The sequence below is a fragment of the Zea mays genome, chromosome 8, assembly GCF_902167145.1.
Source record: "Zea mays cultivar B73 chromosome 8, Zm-B73-REFERENCE-NAM-5.0, whole genome shotgun sequence".
Taxonomy (NCBI): Eukaryota; Viridiplantae; Streptophyta; class Magnoliopsida; order Poales; family Poaceae; genus Zea; species Zea mays.
This window is the reverse complement of record NC_050103.1, coordinates 125,847,148-125,865,795: the sequence shown is the minus strand read 5'-3', so window position 1 is coordinate 125,865,795 and position 18,648 is coordinate 125,847,148. Positions and strand designations below refer to the sequence as shown.

At 52.9% G+C, this 18,648-nt stretch overlaps 1 protein-coding gene across 1 annotated transcript; it reads left to right on the top strand.

The window, feature by feature from the left end:
• Positions 1-15,855: 15,855 nt before the first annotated feature.
• LOC103642998 (formin-like protein 5) lies at positions 15,856-17,691 on the top strand. Its single transcript, XM_020542746.2, has 3 exons — positions 15,856-16,894; positions 16,980-17,410; positions 17,495-17,691. Exons 1-2 carry the CDS (start codon positions 16,043-16,045, stop codon positions 17,376-17,378), a joined length of 1,251 nt encoding a protein of 416 aa, XP_020398335.1. The 5' UTR covers positions 15,856-16,042; the 3' UTR covers positions 17,379-17,410; positions 17,495-17,691.
• Positions 17,692-18,648: the final 957 nt, after the last annotated feature.

Sequence of the window (18,648 nt, the reverse complement as noted above, 5' to 3'; positions counted from 1 at the left end):
AAATCTTGATGATGTAGGTGATGAGCCACTTAGGGAAGCAATGAAGAACATGCCTATTGGAGCTATCAAACCAAAAGAAGATGAAGAAGAGGTGCAAATCATTGACAGGCCTTCTTCATCAAATGTACCACAAGATGATGAAAAAGATGAGAGGCATGCAAATGAAGATACATTTGTCTCTCATGAACAAGCAAGGGTACAAGCCGAAGATGTTGATGCTCCAGGATCTTCTTCCCAAGTGGTTGACAGGAGAAACTCATCACTACTTCAAGCTCATCCTCAAAACCAAATCATCGGGAGTCCTTCACAAGGGGTTATTACTCGATCACATAAACATGCAAATTTTATTGAACATCACTCTTTTGTTTCTTGTGTTGAGCCTACTTGTATAGATGAGGCGCTACAGGATCCGGACTGGGTGAATGCCATGCATGAAGAACTTAACAACTTCACCCGTAACGAAGTTTGGACCCTGGAGAAGCCCCCACAAGATGCAAGAATCATTGGAACAAAGTGGGTGTTCAGAAACAAACAAGATGATCAAGGTGTGATTGTAAGAAACAAGGCAAGACTTGTCGCAAAGGGATTCTCTCAAGTTGAAGGCTTAGATTTTGGAGAGACCTTTGCACCGGTTGCTCGACTGGAAGCCATCCGTATCCTACTTGCATATGCATCATGCTATGATATAAAACTTTATCAAATGGATGTAAAAAGTGCATTTTTAAATGGCTTCATAAATGAACTTGTATATGTTGAGCAACCGCCTGGATTTGAAGACCCTAGATATCCTAACCATGCTTACAGGTTGTCCAAGGCGCTATATGGGCTAAAGCAAGCTCCAAGGGCTTGGTATGAGCGTCTTCGCGACTTCCTCATCGAAAAGGGCTTCAAAATCGGGACCGTCGACACAACTCTCTTCACAAAGAAACATAACGGTGATATTTTCATTTGTCAAGTATATGTTGATGATATAATCTTTGGCTCGACAAATGACTATCATTGCAAGGAATTTGGTGAGTTGATGTCGAAGGAGTTCGAGATGTCAATGATTGGTGAGCTAACATACTTCCTCGGCTTTCAAGTCAAGCAAATGAAAGATGGTAACTTTCTCTCACAAGAGAAGTATACCAAAGACTTGTTGAAAAGATTCAACATGGAGAAGTGCAAACCAATCAAGACCCCCATGCCTACAAATGGACATCTCGACTTAGATGAGGGAGGTAACCCAGTTAATCAAACTCTCTACCGTTCTATGATTGGTAGTTTATTGTACCTTACCGCATCTAGGCCCGATATTATGTTCAGTGTTTGCATGTGTGCTAGATTCCAATCTAATCCTAAGAAAGCTCATCTTCGCGCTGTTAAGAGAATTCTTAGGTATCTCAAGCACACCACAAGCGTTGGTCTGTGGTATCCCAAAGGAGCTACTTTTGATTTAATTGGCTATTCCGATTCGGATTATGCCGGTTGCAAAATTGATAGGAAAAGTACTTCTGGGGGATGCCATCTGCTTGGTAGATCACTAGTTTCATGGACATCCAAAAAGCATAATAGTGTTGCCTTGTCAACTGCCGAAGCGGAATACATTGCCGCAGGTGCTTGTTGCACACAAATTTTATATATGAAACAAACTCTTCTAGACTATGGCGTAGTTCTAGAAAAGGTACCTTTGTTGTGTGATAATGAGAGTGCTGTTAAAATTGCTAATAATCCTGTACAACACTCTCGCACCAAGCACATTGATATCCGTCATCACTTCCTTAGAGATCATGTTGCTAAAGGAGATATCATTTTAGAAGGTGTGAGGTCGGAAGATCAATTAGCGGATATTTTCACTAAGCCTCTTGATAAGACCCGCTTTTGCATGTTGAGGAATGAATTAAACATTCTTGATCTCAGAAATTTTATGTAAAATGTCAAATGGTGTTGTCACTTGCATTGCATATTTATATTCCTTGTATTGCATCTAGGACTTGTCCAACCTAGTTGAGATAACCGCCAACAAAGCGAGTGAAAAAGCTTAACTCGGGTCAAACCTGACAAGTCTTAGTTTTTAAGCTTTTAGCACTTAAATTCTTACTTTTCATGCAATTATTGGTTCTTGAAATATGCATGAGGTACTGCACTTAGGGGGAGTATTCAAAACTCAAATCACTCTTGAAAACCCCTAGTGCAAGCCCAAATGCAAATTTCACCATTTGCCTATTTTCTCTAAAAATTATCTAGCCTATGGCAAAATATTTTGAAAAGTATATGAGGGTGCCAATACCTGTCCCAACAAGTGTTATTTTGTGTGATTATAAGTTGGGATTTGGTTTGGTTAGGAGTTAGATAAAAAAAATTCAAAATTTTCCAAACTCCCCTCTGTCTGGGCTCACCGGACAGTCCGGTGTGCACCGGACACTGCACTGTGCAATGTCCGGTGCACCGGCAGCCGCGCGCAAAAATCCTTTTTCCTGTGCGCTGTCCGGTGGTTCACCGGACAGCTACTGTGCGCTGTCCGGTGTGCACCGGACAGGCTCTGTAGACTGTCCGGTGTGCCCATCTCGCGTTTTTAAAAAACCGCCTTCAGCCCGACCGAGCCAGAGGCTCTCAGTTTTTCCCAGCCAGCGCCCGCGCTCTCTGTCTCTGGCGATTCTCTCCTCCACCGCCGGCGAACTCCCTGCCACCGGCGGCCACCGTCCCCGCTGGGCTCCGGCGACCTCGCCCGAGCTCTTCCCCTCGGTGAGCACCTACTCCTCTTCCCTCTCTCACTGCTCTCGGTTGTGAAAGGCTGTGTGGCACTCCTTCCCCCCCCCCTTTTGACCATCTCTCAATTTCCTGTGAATCTTGCAAATCCATTTGGTGAAATAAGTTCAAGTATCTCTATTGTGTGTCTCTGCAGGTTTCTAGCTCCTTCGGGAGGGTTTTTCCACTCCAAATACGCTTTTCACCGAAACCCTAAATCCCCGCACACCACGTGCTCGGTGAAATGCCCAAACCAGCCAAACTTGCTCCAATTGAACCCAAATTTTTCAGGCACCTTCACAACACTTCCAGCAACATCCTTGCCAAATTTCACGCCAATCCGAGATCCCAGGCTTAAATTTCACCAAAATTCCCGTTTTGCGCGATCCTTTCCGAGCCGAGTGCCCCAAACCCTATTTCTTCGCCTAAATTCAAACCAAGCACACACTTCACTCATATTGACCTATATAAACCTATTCGTGAAGTATCGGCTCAATCCCACATCATTTCGTGCCTCAATTCAAATTCCAATCATCCTATGTCTCTATTTGTCTATCAAACGCCGTTTTCCCGTCGTTTGACTTATTGATCGTCCTGTCTCGTGCCATATCTCTCTGTGTATGTATTTATTCACATTTCATATGCTTATGACTATGTGACTAATACGTGCTCACCTCTTCTGTCATTTCAGTGACCCTGTGTGACCGTGTGCCGTCTCCCGTCCTGCCTGGATCGTCACCTCTCGTGTGAGCTTTCCAGGTAGACATCTCACTCTTTGCTAAATCTATCGGTCACTTTTGCTCTGTGCTTAGTCTCTCTATCTCATTTGCAGACTTTAGTTCAGGATGCCGCGCACAAAGAATGCGTCGGCGTCAGGGGGTGGCGATGACGAGGACCCTCGTCGCCCCTTCAGGCAGGTGAAGGGCAAGACTGTCTATTTGGAGCAGCTGGAAGGCCGCAAGAAGCGGCGTTCGGACAGAGAGGCTCGTGCAGCAGCAGCAGCTGCAGCAGCCGCTGCGCAGGCAGCACTTGGAGATCAGCCGGATGTTCCATCAGATCAGATTGCTTTCTGTGCTCGTCGTCTCACCTCCCGGTCTCGCTCCTCCACTCACACCTCCGCTTCCACTCCGCCACCCACTCTGCCTGCTCCCATCACTCCTATTGCTCCATCCACCTCCACCGCCATACCCACTACCAGCACTACGCCAGCTTCCTCTGCTTCCCCTGCCCCCGCTCCCGCTTCAGCTCCTCCTGTCCCTCCACCTCGCTTCCGGGAGCGTGATGAGACTGAGGTCCGTCCTCTGGCTTCGGATCCTCGTCTGTTTGATCTTCAGCGCGCTACTGCAGCCCGGGTACGTCGGTTCAGGTACGTACCCGTGGAGTCTTGGCTGCCAGCTCAGAGAGACCCAGCAGCAGGTGTTCTTTTCAGCACACGGATTCAGGAGTCATTCTTCAGGGCTCAGATGTCTGCTCAGATTGCGCTGCGAGTGCACCGCCTATTGGATCTTCCAGCTTTTTTGCTAGCAGCCGGTGCTGAGTTTGAGGCGCATCTCACCTATCTGCCTGGCCTCCTAACTCTTCTGACTATCAGCGGCAGATATGTTGAGGAGTGGGTCCGCGTCTTCTACGCCTCCGTTTGGATTGACCCGGATCATCATTGGATGAGGTTCCGATTTGAGCGCGAGGATGTCACGATCACTGCTAGTCAGATCCGACAGCTATTTGGATTTCCTGAGTCGTCGACTCGCCTTCACAGCCTCTGCTACGGCACTTCAGATCCTCCTCGTCGCCCTCACGGCGGTGTTGCTCCAGGGACAGCTCACGTCGCGGCTCTGTTCCGCCCGCCTTTCACAGATGGGTCGCGATGTTCTCCAGCAGACTTTACTACAGCAGCGAAGTACTTATTTGAGCTCATCAGACGGACACTCCTGCCAAGGATGGGATACAGGGAGGCTACCACTCATATTCAGCTTTGGCTCCTTGGTGCCCTGGTATCCCACTCTGAGTTTGATGTTGTGGACTTTCTGATCTGTGAGATCGAGGACACCGTTCTGGATGGGATTCGTGCTCGTCGGCAGCTTCCTTATGCTCACTACTTATGCCACATCTTTGCGCAGCTGATTCAGCCACCTCGCTTTCAGAGCACTCTTGAGGCCTCACGCCTTGTGTTTGGATCTTACCGCCCTGCTCCTGAGATTCCAGTGCCAGCTTCTGCTTCTGTGTTTGACTCTCAGGCCGAGGATGCAGCTCTACGTCAGTTTGACACTCAGGGTACAGCTGCTGCTGCTGATGATGATGATGATGATTTTGGGGTTCCTCCTCCGCCTCCGCCTCCTATGCCTCCACGCTCACATGATCATGAGGCTAGGAGTTCTAGTGCTGCCCCTCCTCATCCTCAGGCTTTGGACCCTGCCCTTGCTTCGATTCTTCAGACTCTCACCCAGCAGCAGCAGACTCTCACCCAGCAGCAGCAGACTCTCACCCAGCAGCAGGCTCTCCTGGCAGCCGAGCAGGCCCGTTTATCCGACAGGATGCTCTCGATGTTTCAGAGCATGCAGGACAGGCAGGATGCTCTTCAGCAGCAGCTACTTCAGGATCGGGCAGAGAATAGGGCCTTCATGACTCTCATGCTTCAGCATTCTGGTATTTCAGCTCCTCCGGTTCAGTCTGCTCCGCCTCCTCCGCTTCACGCTCCAGTGGTGCCATCGATTTTGTCTGGCCCCCCCTGTTGGTACCTCTCCGCTCCGGCCGGTCACTTTGGCGTTCACCTCTCCGGTTCTCAGCTCTATCTGTCCGCAGCCGCCAGTGCCACCAGCATCTGCTGTTACCACTACCGCTGTGGCAGTATCTGTGACCGCTTCTGTTCCGGTAGCTCCTGCAGCGCGACCTCTGTCCGAGTCAGTACCAGCTCCAGCCTCTACTGCAGATCCTGGATCCGAGACTGACTCTGACCCTCCGTCGGCGTTCGCTCTGCTACCTCGACCTCGACCGGATGCGCCCCCGCCGCCTCCTCCTGCTTCAGGTGTTTAGGTTCAGGTCCCTTTTGGTGTTTGACGCCAAAGGGGGAGAGATATGAGTTGTGAGAGCTAGGGGGAGCTAGAGAGTTAGTAGAGAGTCAGAGTCATTTTGATGTAATATGTGTGCCTGCTACTCTCTGTACTAGCTTGATGTGTTTTTGGCTCACAAACTCGTCATATACTCTCGTTGCGTATGTTTGACTGTGTGTATTATGTTTTCACTTTATATCATATCACCAGTCTTCTAGCTCTTGTTTCATTAATTTACCTTCTCCTTTATATGAACAAGAATCTTATGATGTGTATGCGCTCACTCTTATTATTATTGATACACATTCTTTCTGTCGAAGATTACTGAGTATAACTAACCATTCTTTCTATTGACAGAATCTTCAAAACAAACTACTCTCACAAAACTTGTAGGGTTGTCATCAATCACCAAAAAGGGGGAGATTGAAAGCATCTAGGCCCCTGGTTGGTTTTAGTGATTAATGACAACATAATATTATATGTGACTAACGTGTGTTTTGCAGAGACAAATGGTAAGTTAGGTCGCATGACAGGTAGAAGTACTACAACCGTGAAAACAATCCCGGAGATAAGAACTCGAAGCGACGGCTAAAACGACGGAACAAAAGGTGAAGGTCTACGGAGTCCGAGTGTCAAGGAGATGTGGACACTCGCGATTTAGTTAGGTCTTTTATTCTCTTTTAGCCGTACTATAAAGAGGGGTTGTCGATGAGTAGTTTGACCAAGAGAGTTCTAGTGTAGTGTTGGTGCACAATCACACTCATATACAGTGCTAGGTGTCACTCTAGAACTCACACACAAGTTAGAGCGAAAACCGATTTGAAAATCAGCTGAAAAACAAGAGTTAGGGTTTCTGGCTTAGGGGCACCGGACTGTCCGGTGTGCACCGGACTGTCCGGTGCACCCTCTGCCAGGTGGGGCCAGGCTGGTCCTCAGCAGTGTTTTTCCCTTCGTAGAAACCCGAGAGCGCAGCGTTCGGAGATGAATTTTAGTGGCACACCGGACACCGCACCGGACTGTCCGGTGTGCACCGGACTGTCCGGTGTGCACCGGACAGTGGACTATTCACTGTCCGGTGCGCCATGAGTCCAACGGCTCTGTGTCAGAACTAGCCGTTGGAAGTGACCGTTGGCACACCGGTGGCGCACCGTTGGCGCACCGGTGGCGCACCGGACTGTCCGGTGCGCCATCGCGCAGCACATTGCCTGTAACGGCTAGTTGGTGGGTGAGGGCTATTTATACCCCCTCCACCCACCATATTCAATGTCTTGCACTCCACATTTATTCCAGCACCTTGGTAGAGTATTGCAAGCACCAAAAGCCTAGTGAGGAGATTAGAGAATCATAATCCGCGCTTGTTCCTCATTAGCGCTAGTGAGAGCCACCTAGAGCACACACCACTTGCATTAGGCTTCTCTTGGTCAAGCGAAAGTCTATGGCTTGTTACTCTTGGTGATCGGCATCACCTAGACGGCTTGGTGGCGTTGGGAGCTCGGTGATCACCGTGAAGATCTTGTTGGTGACCCGACTCAAGTTTGTAAGCGGTCTCGAGGGATCCACCGCGCCGGAGTGGCAAAGGATCATCTCGTAGTGAGCACTTGGTTCTTGCGAGGACCAAGGGGGAGCGATACCCTTGCGCGGGTGCTCCAACGAGGACTAGTGGAGAGTGCCGACTCTTCGATACCTCGGGAAAAATTGGAGGAGTCTTCTAAACTTTGCTTTACATTCCGCACTTAATTCAAGCTATTTACTTTGTGTATTTGTTTAGCAAGTATTTGAAGCATTGTCTTAGCTTTGTTACATTTCTAGTATTATTTTCTTAGTGCTAATTGTTGGGGTGAAGTTGGGCTCTTGTTTAGCTCTTGCTTAGGTTTTAATTAGTGTTGATGTTTAGAAAAGCCCAATTCACCCCCCCTCTTGGGCATCGTGATCCTTTCAGAGGGCAAAGGCATACGACGACCAAAACAACCAAACCAGCCGAGAGGATTCATTGGACCAGCTAGAAGAGGCTTGGGACGTAGCCTTACTGCACTCAGCGCGGTATCAGCAGTCTCTGCGACGCTACCACGCCTGAAGGATTCGGCCCCGAGGCTTCCAAGTTGGAGACTTGGTGCTTCGGCTACGACAAGACCCCCGAGGACGCCACAAGCTTACTCCTCCCTGGGAAGGGTCGTTCATCATCGCCAAAGTGTTGAAGCCCGGGACATACAAGCTGGCCAACGATCAAGGCGAGGTCTACAGCAACGCTTGAAACATCGAACAGCTACGTCGCTTTTACCCTTAAATGTTTCAAGCCGTTCATGTATCTCGATTCCTTTACATGTATAAATAAAGTCTAACCGTCAAGGAAGGATCAGCCTTGCCTCGGCAAAGACCGACCCTCCCTCGGGGGCTAGAAGGGGGGAACCCCCTCTGCGTCAAAATTTTCCTCGGGAAAGTTTTCTACCAAAACGACTCTTGTGCCTTTCGACTATATCGATAACGGAATCCTAAAAACGAACGAGAGAGACCTCGAATGGCAAGGCCGACCAAGCCAAGGGACTCCTACGCCTCCGAGATACGGATACCTCACTCATCACCTTCCGCGAAAGGTAACTCACGCTCGGATAAGTGATTCTGCTACCGAACAAGTCCTAACGCTTGAAACGAGAGGAAAGAAACGCGGCTTTATACTCAAACACCCAAATGTTCAGGCCTCAACAGCCGCAGAAAACATACACATACTTAAAAAATCATTTTACATAGGCTCATGCATCGGCAGGGGGAGGAGCAGCACCCTCGGCATTGTTTCCACCTGCGATAGACGAAGCAGCCTCGCTGGCAGGGGGGTAGAATGTGGCCCGGCCTCGGACGGCGACATGGGCGGAAGGATCTCTACCTCAAAAAAGGAGGCCAACGCCGCGCCTGGACCCTCGGCAACCGCATTAAGCCTTTCGGCCTCGGCCAGGGCGGCATCCTCGTCATCAGGTAGGCAGTAGCCCTCGCTGACCCGCTCCAAATCCACGTCATAGTAGGAAGCGAGGACGGCGAAGGCTCGCCTAACGCCATGATGCAGCGCCCCGCGGAGTCTGCTGCGCACGTGGCCGCCCAAGGCCCGCAGGCGACTCTGAGGAGAGCTGCCCGAGGGGACGCCGTCAAGGCCAAGGGTCCGAAAAAAGGCCAAAATGGCCTCGAACATGGCCATGCAGTCAGCCTCCTTCAGCTCGGTCGCCTGGGCAAGCACCTTGCAGTTCTTAACAGACTCGTTAAGAGCTATCTCGAACCCTGAAGACAGCAAGACAATATTCAGACACGAGGAGAAGAGTTATGCTAAAGCGAAATCACAAAGCAGGCAAAACATACCTTTGGCCCGGGCATGCTGCTGTGAAGCCATAGCTTGGGCGGACCAGGCCGACCTAACGGCTACGGCCAGGCCCTCCAAAAGGACCCTGGCCCAAGCAGTCGCCTCGGCTAGCCGCTCCGTGACCTTAGCCAGCTGTCCCTTAAGGGTCTCAGCCCGGCTCACGGCCTCAGCAGCTTGGCCCCGGAGTTGGTCCCGCTCGCTGGTGACCTGGCCAAGCTCTAGCTGCTGCTGCTGCATCTCCTCGGCCTAGGAAGCCACCTGCTCTCGAGCCGACGAAGCCTCCGTCCGTGCCGACGCGGCCTCTGTCCACGCTGTCGCTGCCTCTGACTTCAGCTCCTCACAGAGCAGCCGAAGGTCCGCCGCCTCAGCGCTCTGTTGGGCGAGGCGCTCGTTGGCCTCGGCAAGCACGACCCCCTGCTGTCGCAGTGATTCCCAAACGTTGCTCTCACAGCGGAGAAACAGCGACTTAGCAGTGCTCATGTTCGTGAGCTCCTGAAAAGAAAAATAGAATATCATAAAGAATGCTCTGACCACACGAGGTATGCGTCTAAATCCTTACCTGGAAGACCCTGGGAATGTCTTGAGAAAGGACTTCTGTGGCCATCCGAAGCGACCTCATCGCCGCCTCGCTATAGTCACGGAAAGCTTTCCGCAACCTTTCCTCTCCCTCATCATTAAGGGCAAGGAGAGGCTCTGAGGTATCGCGGCCCTAGAACACGAGCGGCTGTCCTCCCCACTCATTGGGATTGAGCTGCGTGGGGATAAGGCCGCTGCTCCCCATGACGGGCCAAGGATCTACGCGCCCCGCGATCGAGGCTTCGGGTCCCTCTGCAGCCAACGCATCGGGCCTCTCCTCGGTCAAGGCGACAGGCCTCTGCTCACCAACCTCGGCAACAACGGCCGACCCCTCCCCATGGTCGAAAACGGGGGAATCGGGGATGACCAGGACCGAAGGAGCCAGGGGCGGAGGCACCTCAGCCACCTCGACATCGGCGACGGCGGACGGCCCCGTGGGCGCACCAGCGGCGGCCCCGGCAGGAATTGACGTCGGCGTCGGCGACGAGGAAGGCGGGCTCGAGGCCGCAGCCGTGTCAACCACCTCCACTGGCACGATGGCCGCTCCAACAGAGGGGTCGACTTGGGAGGCTTGCCCCATGGCAGCCCGTGCCTCCTGGGCCCCTCGCCGGAGGGCGCCTTGCGCGGAGGCCAACCAACCAGCGTGGCGCGCCGAAGCTCCGGCTGAAGAGGCCGGCCCCGTCTTAAGGGCCTTCGTGGGGGCCAAACCAGCCGAGCCCTGCCTCCGCTTGCTGAAAAGAAGAAAAGACAAAATCAAGATACACAGAAAAACAATTAAAACAAGGGTGCCCCCAAATACTTACCCGCTCCGGGGCAAGACCAATCGTGCCTGCGGGGAGATCTCTTGGACCCTGGTCTCCGCAGGCGCTGCCGAGGGTTGGCCAGCGGCCGGCTTCGACCCGCCTCCGCCTCGGACGCCCGAGGCGCCGAGGGGGTAGCCTGCCCGGGCGACGTCAAGACAGCCGAGGGAACAACTTCCCGCACGGCTGGCACGAGCACTTGCTCTCGGGGGGCATGCGGGTCGGCCTGGCCCCCCGAAGTCACCCCAATTATCTCGGCCAAGGGGTCAAGTACCCCCTCGGCCCGCCTCCGCTCCTCGGACCGGGACCCTGGTGTCTCGGCCCCAAACACCGGTGGCGCCAGCCCACCTGGGGGCTAGCTTGATGACCCCTAGCCTAGCCTCGGATCCGGACTGAGGCCAAGCCGGGCCACCATGTCGTCTTCATCATCATCATCGTCGTCATCGTCAGGCGTGTCCGGCGACGGCTCCAATGGGAGCTCGTCCCTTTCTTGCCTCCAACGACGCTTCTCCAAGGCTTCCCGAGCCCGCATCCTCTCGCGAGCTCGAGCCTTTTTCCACATCCTTTTTCTGCTTGTCCTTCTCCGCGGTGAGCCTACGCGCGGTTTGGCCCACCGCGTCCTCCGGGACCGATGGCCAGGAGGTTTTGAAGTTCCTCAACCCCTGGGGACGAACAAAAATCCAAAGGGTAAGGGCTAAAAACGTAGGAAGCACCGCACAAAATAGAAGAAGGGTCGGACACTTACCAGGGAAACATACCCGTGGTCGGGACGCATCGGGGGCTGGTTAAGGACGCCAGCGTCCAGCCTCCCTACCGTGCCCGCTACCCGTCTGAGGAGGTCGTCAGTGGAGAGGGGGGTCGAGGACATCCGTGAACCCTCCAAATCAACCCCTGGCTTCATTTCCGAAAGCCACAACCACCGCTCTGCCAATGGAAGCACCCTTCGACGGTGGATAGCGGCGACGACCCCCGCGGCAGTGAGGCCTTCGGCTTGGAGCTTCTGCAGGGCACGAAGAATGGGCTGGAGTTTCTCCTGGTTCTCGCGTGTGGCACCCCAGCGCCAGTTATCACCGGCGGCGGTCACCACTCGTTGAGAAAATGGCGGTAGCACCCCGTCGTTATTCCAGAGATAAAACCACTGGTTCTGCCACCCCTTGTTCGAAGACACAAGGGAGGCCGGGATGTACTGCTGTGCGCGCCCCGACCTCAGCTGAAGGGTGCAGCCGCTAGCCCGCACCGCCATACGGACCTTCTTCACGTCCGTCGACGCGGTGAAGAACTCCACGGAGAAGAGAAGGGTCCACAGGTCCCAGTGGGGTTCAATCCCCAAAAACCCCTCGCAAACCGCCACGAAGATGGCCGCCTGCGCGATGGAGTTGGGGTTGAAGTTGTGAAGCTCCACCCCGTAGTAGTGTGGGAGCGCCCGCATGAAGCGGCTCGCCGGCATCCCAAAACCCCGCTCATGAAAGGGGGTGAAGCTGACCACGTACCCCGGCAGTGGAGTCGGGTCGGCCTCGCTCTCGGGGGCCAACCACTAAGGCTGTGGCCCGCCGAAGAGAGGACGGAGCAGACCCTCAGCAACGAGGGCCTATAGATCCTCCGCAGTGACGGTGGAGAAGGGCCACGAGTCGCGCGGCGGAATGACGGTCGGCTTGTCAGCCATTGCCGAGCGGAAGCGGTGGAAGCGGAGGGGACAAGGTGCGCGGTTTTCTCTTCTCTCTGTCTACTCTCTCAGGTTGCGAAAGCAAAGGCAGAAGGCAAGACCGGAAGCGCAAATGGCAGGGTAAAGAACCACTGTCGGTCCCCCTCCTAGGTATATAAAGACCAGGGCAGAATCCACCCAAAACTTCGCCCGAGCCCCTCGTGAATTTTAAATTCAAAATCAAAACGATTTTTCCGTTCCTCGAATGGCTCGTGCACGTGCAATGGACACCTCGCGAGTCATCCGTCCCATCGCATTAACTCTCTGGCAGGACACGCGTCACCCCTGGCAGGCGAGCGGGCGCCGTTTCGCCTCCGTCATGATGACCGCCTCAAAAAGGTGCGTCACACTGTTTTAGTTTATATCCTTCCTTCCTTTCCCCTCCCTCTCTCTCTCTCTCCGCAGGGATCGGGAAAGGAGATCTTTCGAAAGAGTCCTTCTCAGCAAAGGAAACGGGCCCCGAGCCCTCCTACTGACCAGGGGTTCGAAGGTTGCGCCCTGTGGGGTTCGGCAACTGCCCTAGAGCACTCAGGCTCCGAGCCCTCTACTGATCAGGGGTCCGAAGGCTGGCCCCTCAGAAGGGTTCGACAGCCGCCCCAAAGCATGCAGAGTCAGGGATGACCCTAGGTACGTCCGTTACATGGCCGAGGCTCGAGCTATGCTCCCGAGGTACCCTAGGACATTTCTGAGACCAGCAGGAACGATTTGTAATGGAATACCCCGGAGGGAGGCACCGAGCCCTCGGACCCTATCAAATGGGTCCGGGTCCAGCGAATCACCTGCAGGTACTTTTGGAACGTGCATTTGGGCCACTAGCCGACCCTTATCGAATGGGGCTCGGGCGTCCACTCGGATTACCCGTTAGCAACTCACTGGAAACACCGTGTTTGGTACCCACCGAGGGTAACATGGCGCGTTCCCCCCTTCTTCCTTGCGGAAAGGCAACGAAGGGGCATACTATAAAAAGCCGAGACGGTCCTTGATCGCCCTCTCGCTCCGTGCAGAGGCTCGGGGGCTGCTCTCGCACCAGGCTACGGCTAAATTGTTGACCGCGTCAACAAACTAACTTAAAAACTCGAAGCCTGACTATGCACCTGGGCTACGACCAGGCCGCATGAGAGAACAACAAAGCCGACCAAAGAATAACAAGAAGAGCGTCAAGGCCTCAGAGGAGTCAAAACCACTCCTCTGAGGCCTCGGGGGCTACACCCGACGGGTGCGCTCGCGCGCACCCATCGGAACAAAATACTACTAAAAAAGATCAGTCGCCTTGCAAAAGTCCGGTAGAACCTCCAAGCGAGTGCCTACACTCCCTTTAAGGCTCGGGGGCTACACTCCCTTTAAGTCCTAAACATGGTTGGAAAACATCTTTAAAAAGACTGGTAAGCATGGTTCAGAGTTAAAAGCCTTAACTACCGAGGGACGCGGTCCCGTCTCACCCGAGCCCAGCCTCGGGCAAGAACAGTAGTCCCGTATGGATTCACAGCTCGCCCGAGGATCCCCTCAGGCAGTGGAGGCGCCCCCGGCACGCCTGAGGCAAAGCTCGGGTAAACTTTGTCGCATAGCGGCCTCGGCCAAATCGCCTTGCCACCGACCGTATCACGTGCGCATTTAATGCGGGGATTACCTGACACCTTATCCTGACACGCACGCCTCAGTGGGCAAGATCGAAATGACCGCAGTCACTTCACCCTTTTACTGATCGTTCTGACAAGATAACAACACTATTCACCCCGTTTCGACTACTGTGCCAACCACCGGGGTAAGACTAACAACAGTAAGTTACCGCCTCTCCTGAGTTCAGCCTCGGGCGCAACAGGGAGTTCCGCCTCGCCTGACCCCAACCTCGGCCTCGGAAGGAATCATCGCCACGCCCGACCCAGGCCTCGGCCTCGGGAGGAGGTCCTCACCTCGCCCGACCTAGGCCTCGGCCTCAGCCTCGGCCTCGGGAGGAGGTCTTCGCCTCGCCCGACCTAGGCCTCAGCTTCGGAAGAAATCACCGCCTCGCCCAAAATGGCCTCGTACCGACTATGCGAACAAGGAATACAACACTATCCTTCCCCTAGCTAGCCACCTCAGGCTACGAAGGAACAAGACCGATGTCACATCAAATTACTCCAGTAACAGGTAATGATGATCCCCGGCATGCGCCCATGACGTCGACTGTCCTCAAGCTCTCTACGAAATCAAAGGAACGTCAGCAGGACACATACTTCAAGGCCACCTCGACGACCAGGCCATACCGCCAGCCACGCTTCTATAGGGCTCAAGTACTTCTCTACCGTCCACGTTAGCGCATAGCTACACCCCCATATGTACAGCTGGGTCACCTCCTTGCACCTATAAAGGAGATGCCCATGGCCTTGGGAGGGGGGACCCAGACGGCTCACTCAACATCAGCCTCCTCTCCACAACACTAGATCTCTCAATAGACCTGGGATCCGTTCTCTCTCTCGCAAAGCTTGTATCTCTTACTACAAGCACCCCGGTGCAAGATAATATTAGCCTCATCCTCCCTCTACTGGAAGTAGGGCCTTTTTAGCCCGAACCAGGATAAACCTTGTGTTTCATCTTGCATCAATCCATCCGGGCAGGGACACGTAGCATAAAATTTACTAGTCGGTTGAGGGTCCCCCGGGTCCGAAACACCGACACCGATGATACTGCAACTTTTGATCTGTTTTTTCAAATTATAATCTACTAAGAATATATAATGTTACGAACAATTAATTTCAAAATAAATTAGATTATATAATATGTTCATATTATAATCCTAAATAAATAGGACTTTAGAATGTTTTCTGAATGTTTAGTGCCCCCAAAAAATCAAAATAATACAACATTTAAAATGTTTAGGGGCACTAAAAACAAATTTGCGCTCCAATATTTAGGCTCTAAATCATTTATTTTAGGAAGTAAATTAAAACGTTGAGAATAATATAGAAAATAAATATAAGATACTAGTATGTGATGTAGTACATTTGATTTGTATTACTTCATGGTGTGTCTTATATTTTTTGATAAAATTTTTTAAAATAAGATATTGTTGTAGTTATTTTTAAATGTGTTAGAGCATCTTCAAGATACTCTTCATCTTCTCTCTCTATTTGACTATCTATTTACGTTTTCATAAAGACTACACTCTATATATAGCATCTCAGTCCAACAGACTATCTATCTAGTTTGGCTAGTCAGGTGGCTAGCTAAATTTAGCTAGTGAGAGAGACAATTTACAGAGTCAGATAGCTTGCGAGTCAGATAGCTAGTCTGTTGGAGATTTAATTTACTATTGAGTAGCTAAAATTTGGTTTAACAAGTTATTTAGCTAGTGTCTTGAAGATGCTCCTAGCTTTATATCGTAAGATATGATACTGTTGAGGTTATTACAAAACTGCATACCGTGCCGGCTTCGTGAATCGTGAGTTTGCGAGCGGCACGGCCGCAAGGTCACGGCACAGTCACCAGAAGGCCGAAACAGCAATGGCCAAATGGCCCATAGACAGCATCAGCCGGGCCGGCGGTTTCTCCCAACCCCACTTTCCAAGGGAGAATCCACGGGCTCGCAGGCGGAGCAATCGACAGCAGATAAACCCCGTGCCAGACGTCAGAACGCCCCACCAGTCAGCGAGCGAAAACCCGCTGCCCCACGAACGCACGCGCGGCGTGCACGTTGCCGGCCTGGACAGGCCCGCACATGGGTTCCGTTCCAGAGCGCATCTCCTTTCCCCTGCCTCCCCCACTACCGATGTGAGTCAGTGAGTGTGAGTGTGAGTCACTGGCACCCGCTCCTCCGCCGCCGCCGATCCGGTACCGGTCCGCCGAGAAACCCCCGCCGGAGCACGCGCCAATGCCCCGTCACGACTACCACCACCCGCCCCCGCCCGCATGCTGCTCCTGCTGCTGCGCGGGCGCGGGCGCGGCGCCGTGCTACTACCCGGCGCCAGCGCCGGCCCCGCCCAGCTCCACCGCGTCCGACCAACTCCTCCACGCTATCGCCGCCCACCTCCTCCTCAGCTCCCCGGTCCCCGCTCAGCCGCAGTCGCAACCCCAGCCCCAGCCCCAGCCCCAGCCGCCGCCGCCCCCCGCCGCACAACACGCCACGAATCCCCATCCCTATCCGTATCCTTACCCTCAGCAGTACCAGTACCAATACCAGCAGCAGGAGCCCAAGCACCATACCTACATCCATCCACCGCTGCCACAGCTGAGGCCCAATCCATCCGGCGACAACGGCCACCTCCTGCTCCACTCGCTCCTGCGTCGGGTGGCAGCGATCGAGTCCGCGCTTCCCCACTGCTTCCCGGCCCCTCCTCCGGCTCGCCGACCGCCCCACCCAAACCATCGCCCGCGCCGCGCGGCCCGCTACCATGAGGAGGAGCAAGAGGTGGAGGAAGACGGATCGGAACCGGAGTCGCCGCCCTCGCCTCCACCTCCGCGGCCGCGGCCGCGGCCACGACGATCGGCGCGCGCGGGGCCGCCCTCCGCGGCGAGTGACCGCGCGGCGCGGACGATCCAGGCCCATTTCCGCCGCTTCCTGGCGCGGCGCTCCAGGACGCTGCGCCAGCTCAAGGAGCTCGCCGTGCTCCGGTCCAAGGCCGCGGCGATCCGGGGGTCGCTCTCCGGCCGCCGCGGTGGCGCCGACCCCGCCGCCGTCTCCGAGGTGGCCATGGGCCTCCTCCTCCGGCTCGACGCTATCCAGGTGATGGAACCCTTACCATGGAAACTCGTTCAGGTCGGTCTGTATGCCATCGGTGTGCTGGGTTTTGAATTGTGTTTTGGGTCAGGGAGGAGACCCGATGATCCGGGAGGGCAAGCGAGCGGTGAGCCGGGAGCTAACCCGGATCTTGGAGTTCGTGGACAAGGTGCTGATCAAAGAGCATCAGCAGATGGTTATGGGTGATGCATTGGAAACCCACGAGTACCATGACGGCTGCAATGCTACATTCGTGGCAGCTCGCCCGTCTGTGAGCAAAAAGGTGAGTTTCTCTGGTAATGATCAGGTTCGCACGCTCAATGGAAAGATAGAGAATAGAAATGAGGTTGATGAGGGCTCTGAAGGCTCCAGCTCTGCTGAGTCTGATGAACTGAAGCCTAACAAGAGAGGTGCCTATGGTAAGCCTGGGCTTGCAGCACCAATGCCTGTGCACATGGAATCGAGGCCGGTTGCTGGTGAAAGGAGATGACTTGTCATCGGCATCATGCCATGCCATTTCAGGTTTATAATCTTGTGGTTTGTCATCTTGCTGCTACATTTCCACTGATGTTTCATGATGGAAGTTTTTTTCCCCTCAAATTGTAGAAGATGTACAACTGTGGACTCTAGAACTAGGGCAGTTGTATATTCAGACGACCTCTCGGGTAATTGCACTTTGTTGCAGAATTGTACTACTGTACTAGTACCATCTTTTAGAACTGAGAATTTTAGCTTGGATCATTTCTTTCAACTGAAATGTTTAGGATCTTTGATAATCCCATATTTCTTGTCAGCCATGCTCACTATGATCGTTGATCGATGAGTCACGAGGCTACCATAGTCTGGTTGAAAATTTCTCCTTAACTGATGTTGACATCGTGTTCTTTGGCCAACTCATGCTGGTATAATATTTTAAATCTTTGCAGTTTGGTTGCATTTACGAATTGCTGCTTATGACATGTGATTTCTAGTCTATTGCTGTTTCTTTAGAAGGCATGTTAATTTATTATGTTTGAAGTATTCAGTTATCACAGATTCTTTTCAGCCTTCCTTAGTTATATATATTGTTAGCAGTGTTGTTTGTATATTGGGTAGGCCCTCTTTGCCATGTACGCCAGGCCATTTATAGTAACCAGATTTGTTTACATTTAGGTGTTGTAATGACCTCTATATTTTACAATATAAAGTTTAAGGATCGAATCAGATTAGCTAAGGGCCTTAACTTATTGTGAAAAAAACATTTGGATTGTGATCCATTACCACCCTTAGTTACAGTAGGAGATATACTGATTGTATCTGACAGGATCTCTATCTTCTTATTTAGGTAGTCTTGATAGGCTATCTCCTCTGTTTAGGAAATATCGATCCTATTGGGTAAGGAGATCAATCCCGTCCTGATTCTATAAGCCGGCTGATGTCCCCTCCCCTCCTATATATGTTATAATCTCTAGGCTATGAATCATAGAATTTTACAGACTATCTCCTACTTTTCATGAAATGACGAGTCTGGGACCCCCGTTCCTCCCCCTTCCGTTGCCTAGCACGCTCTCCAGCGTTGCTTCTCGTAGTTGCCACATCCTGCGCACTGCTCCATGGCTGGCACCCACTAGCTGTCCACCCCCTACAGGTGTCTCTGATGGCGTCCCTGCTCTGTCGTCAGACCACCTCCCTACTCCGACGGATCTTCCTGGCGTCGCCTCGGATGATGGTCAGCGCCTCCGCGGCGCACAACTGGCCTGTGCCTGCTCCCATCGAACTAG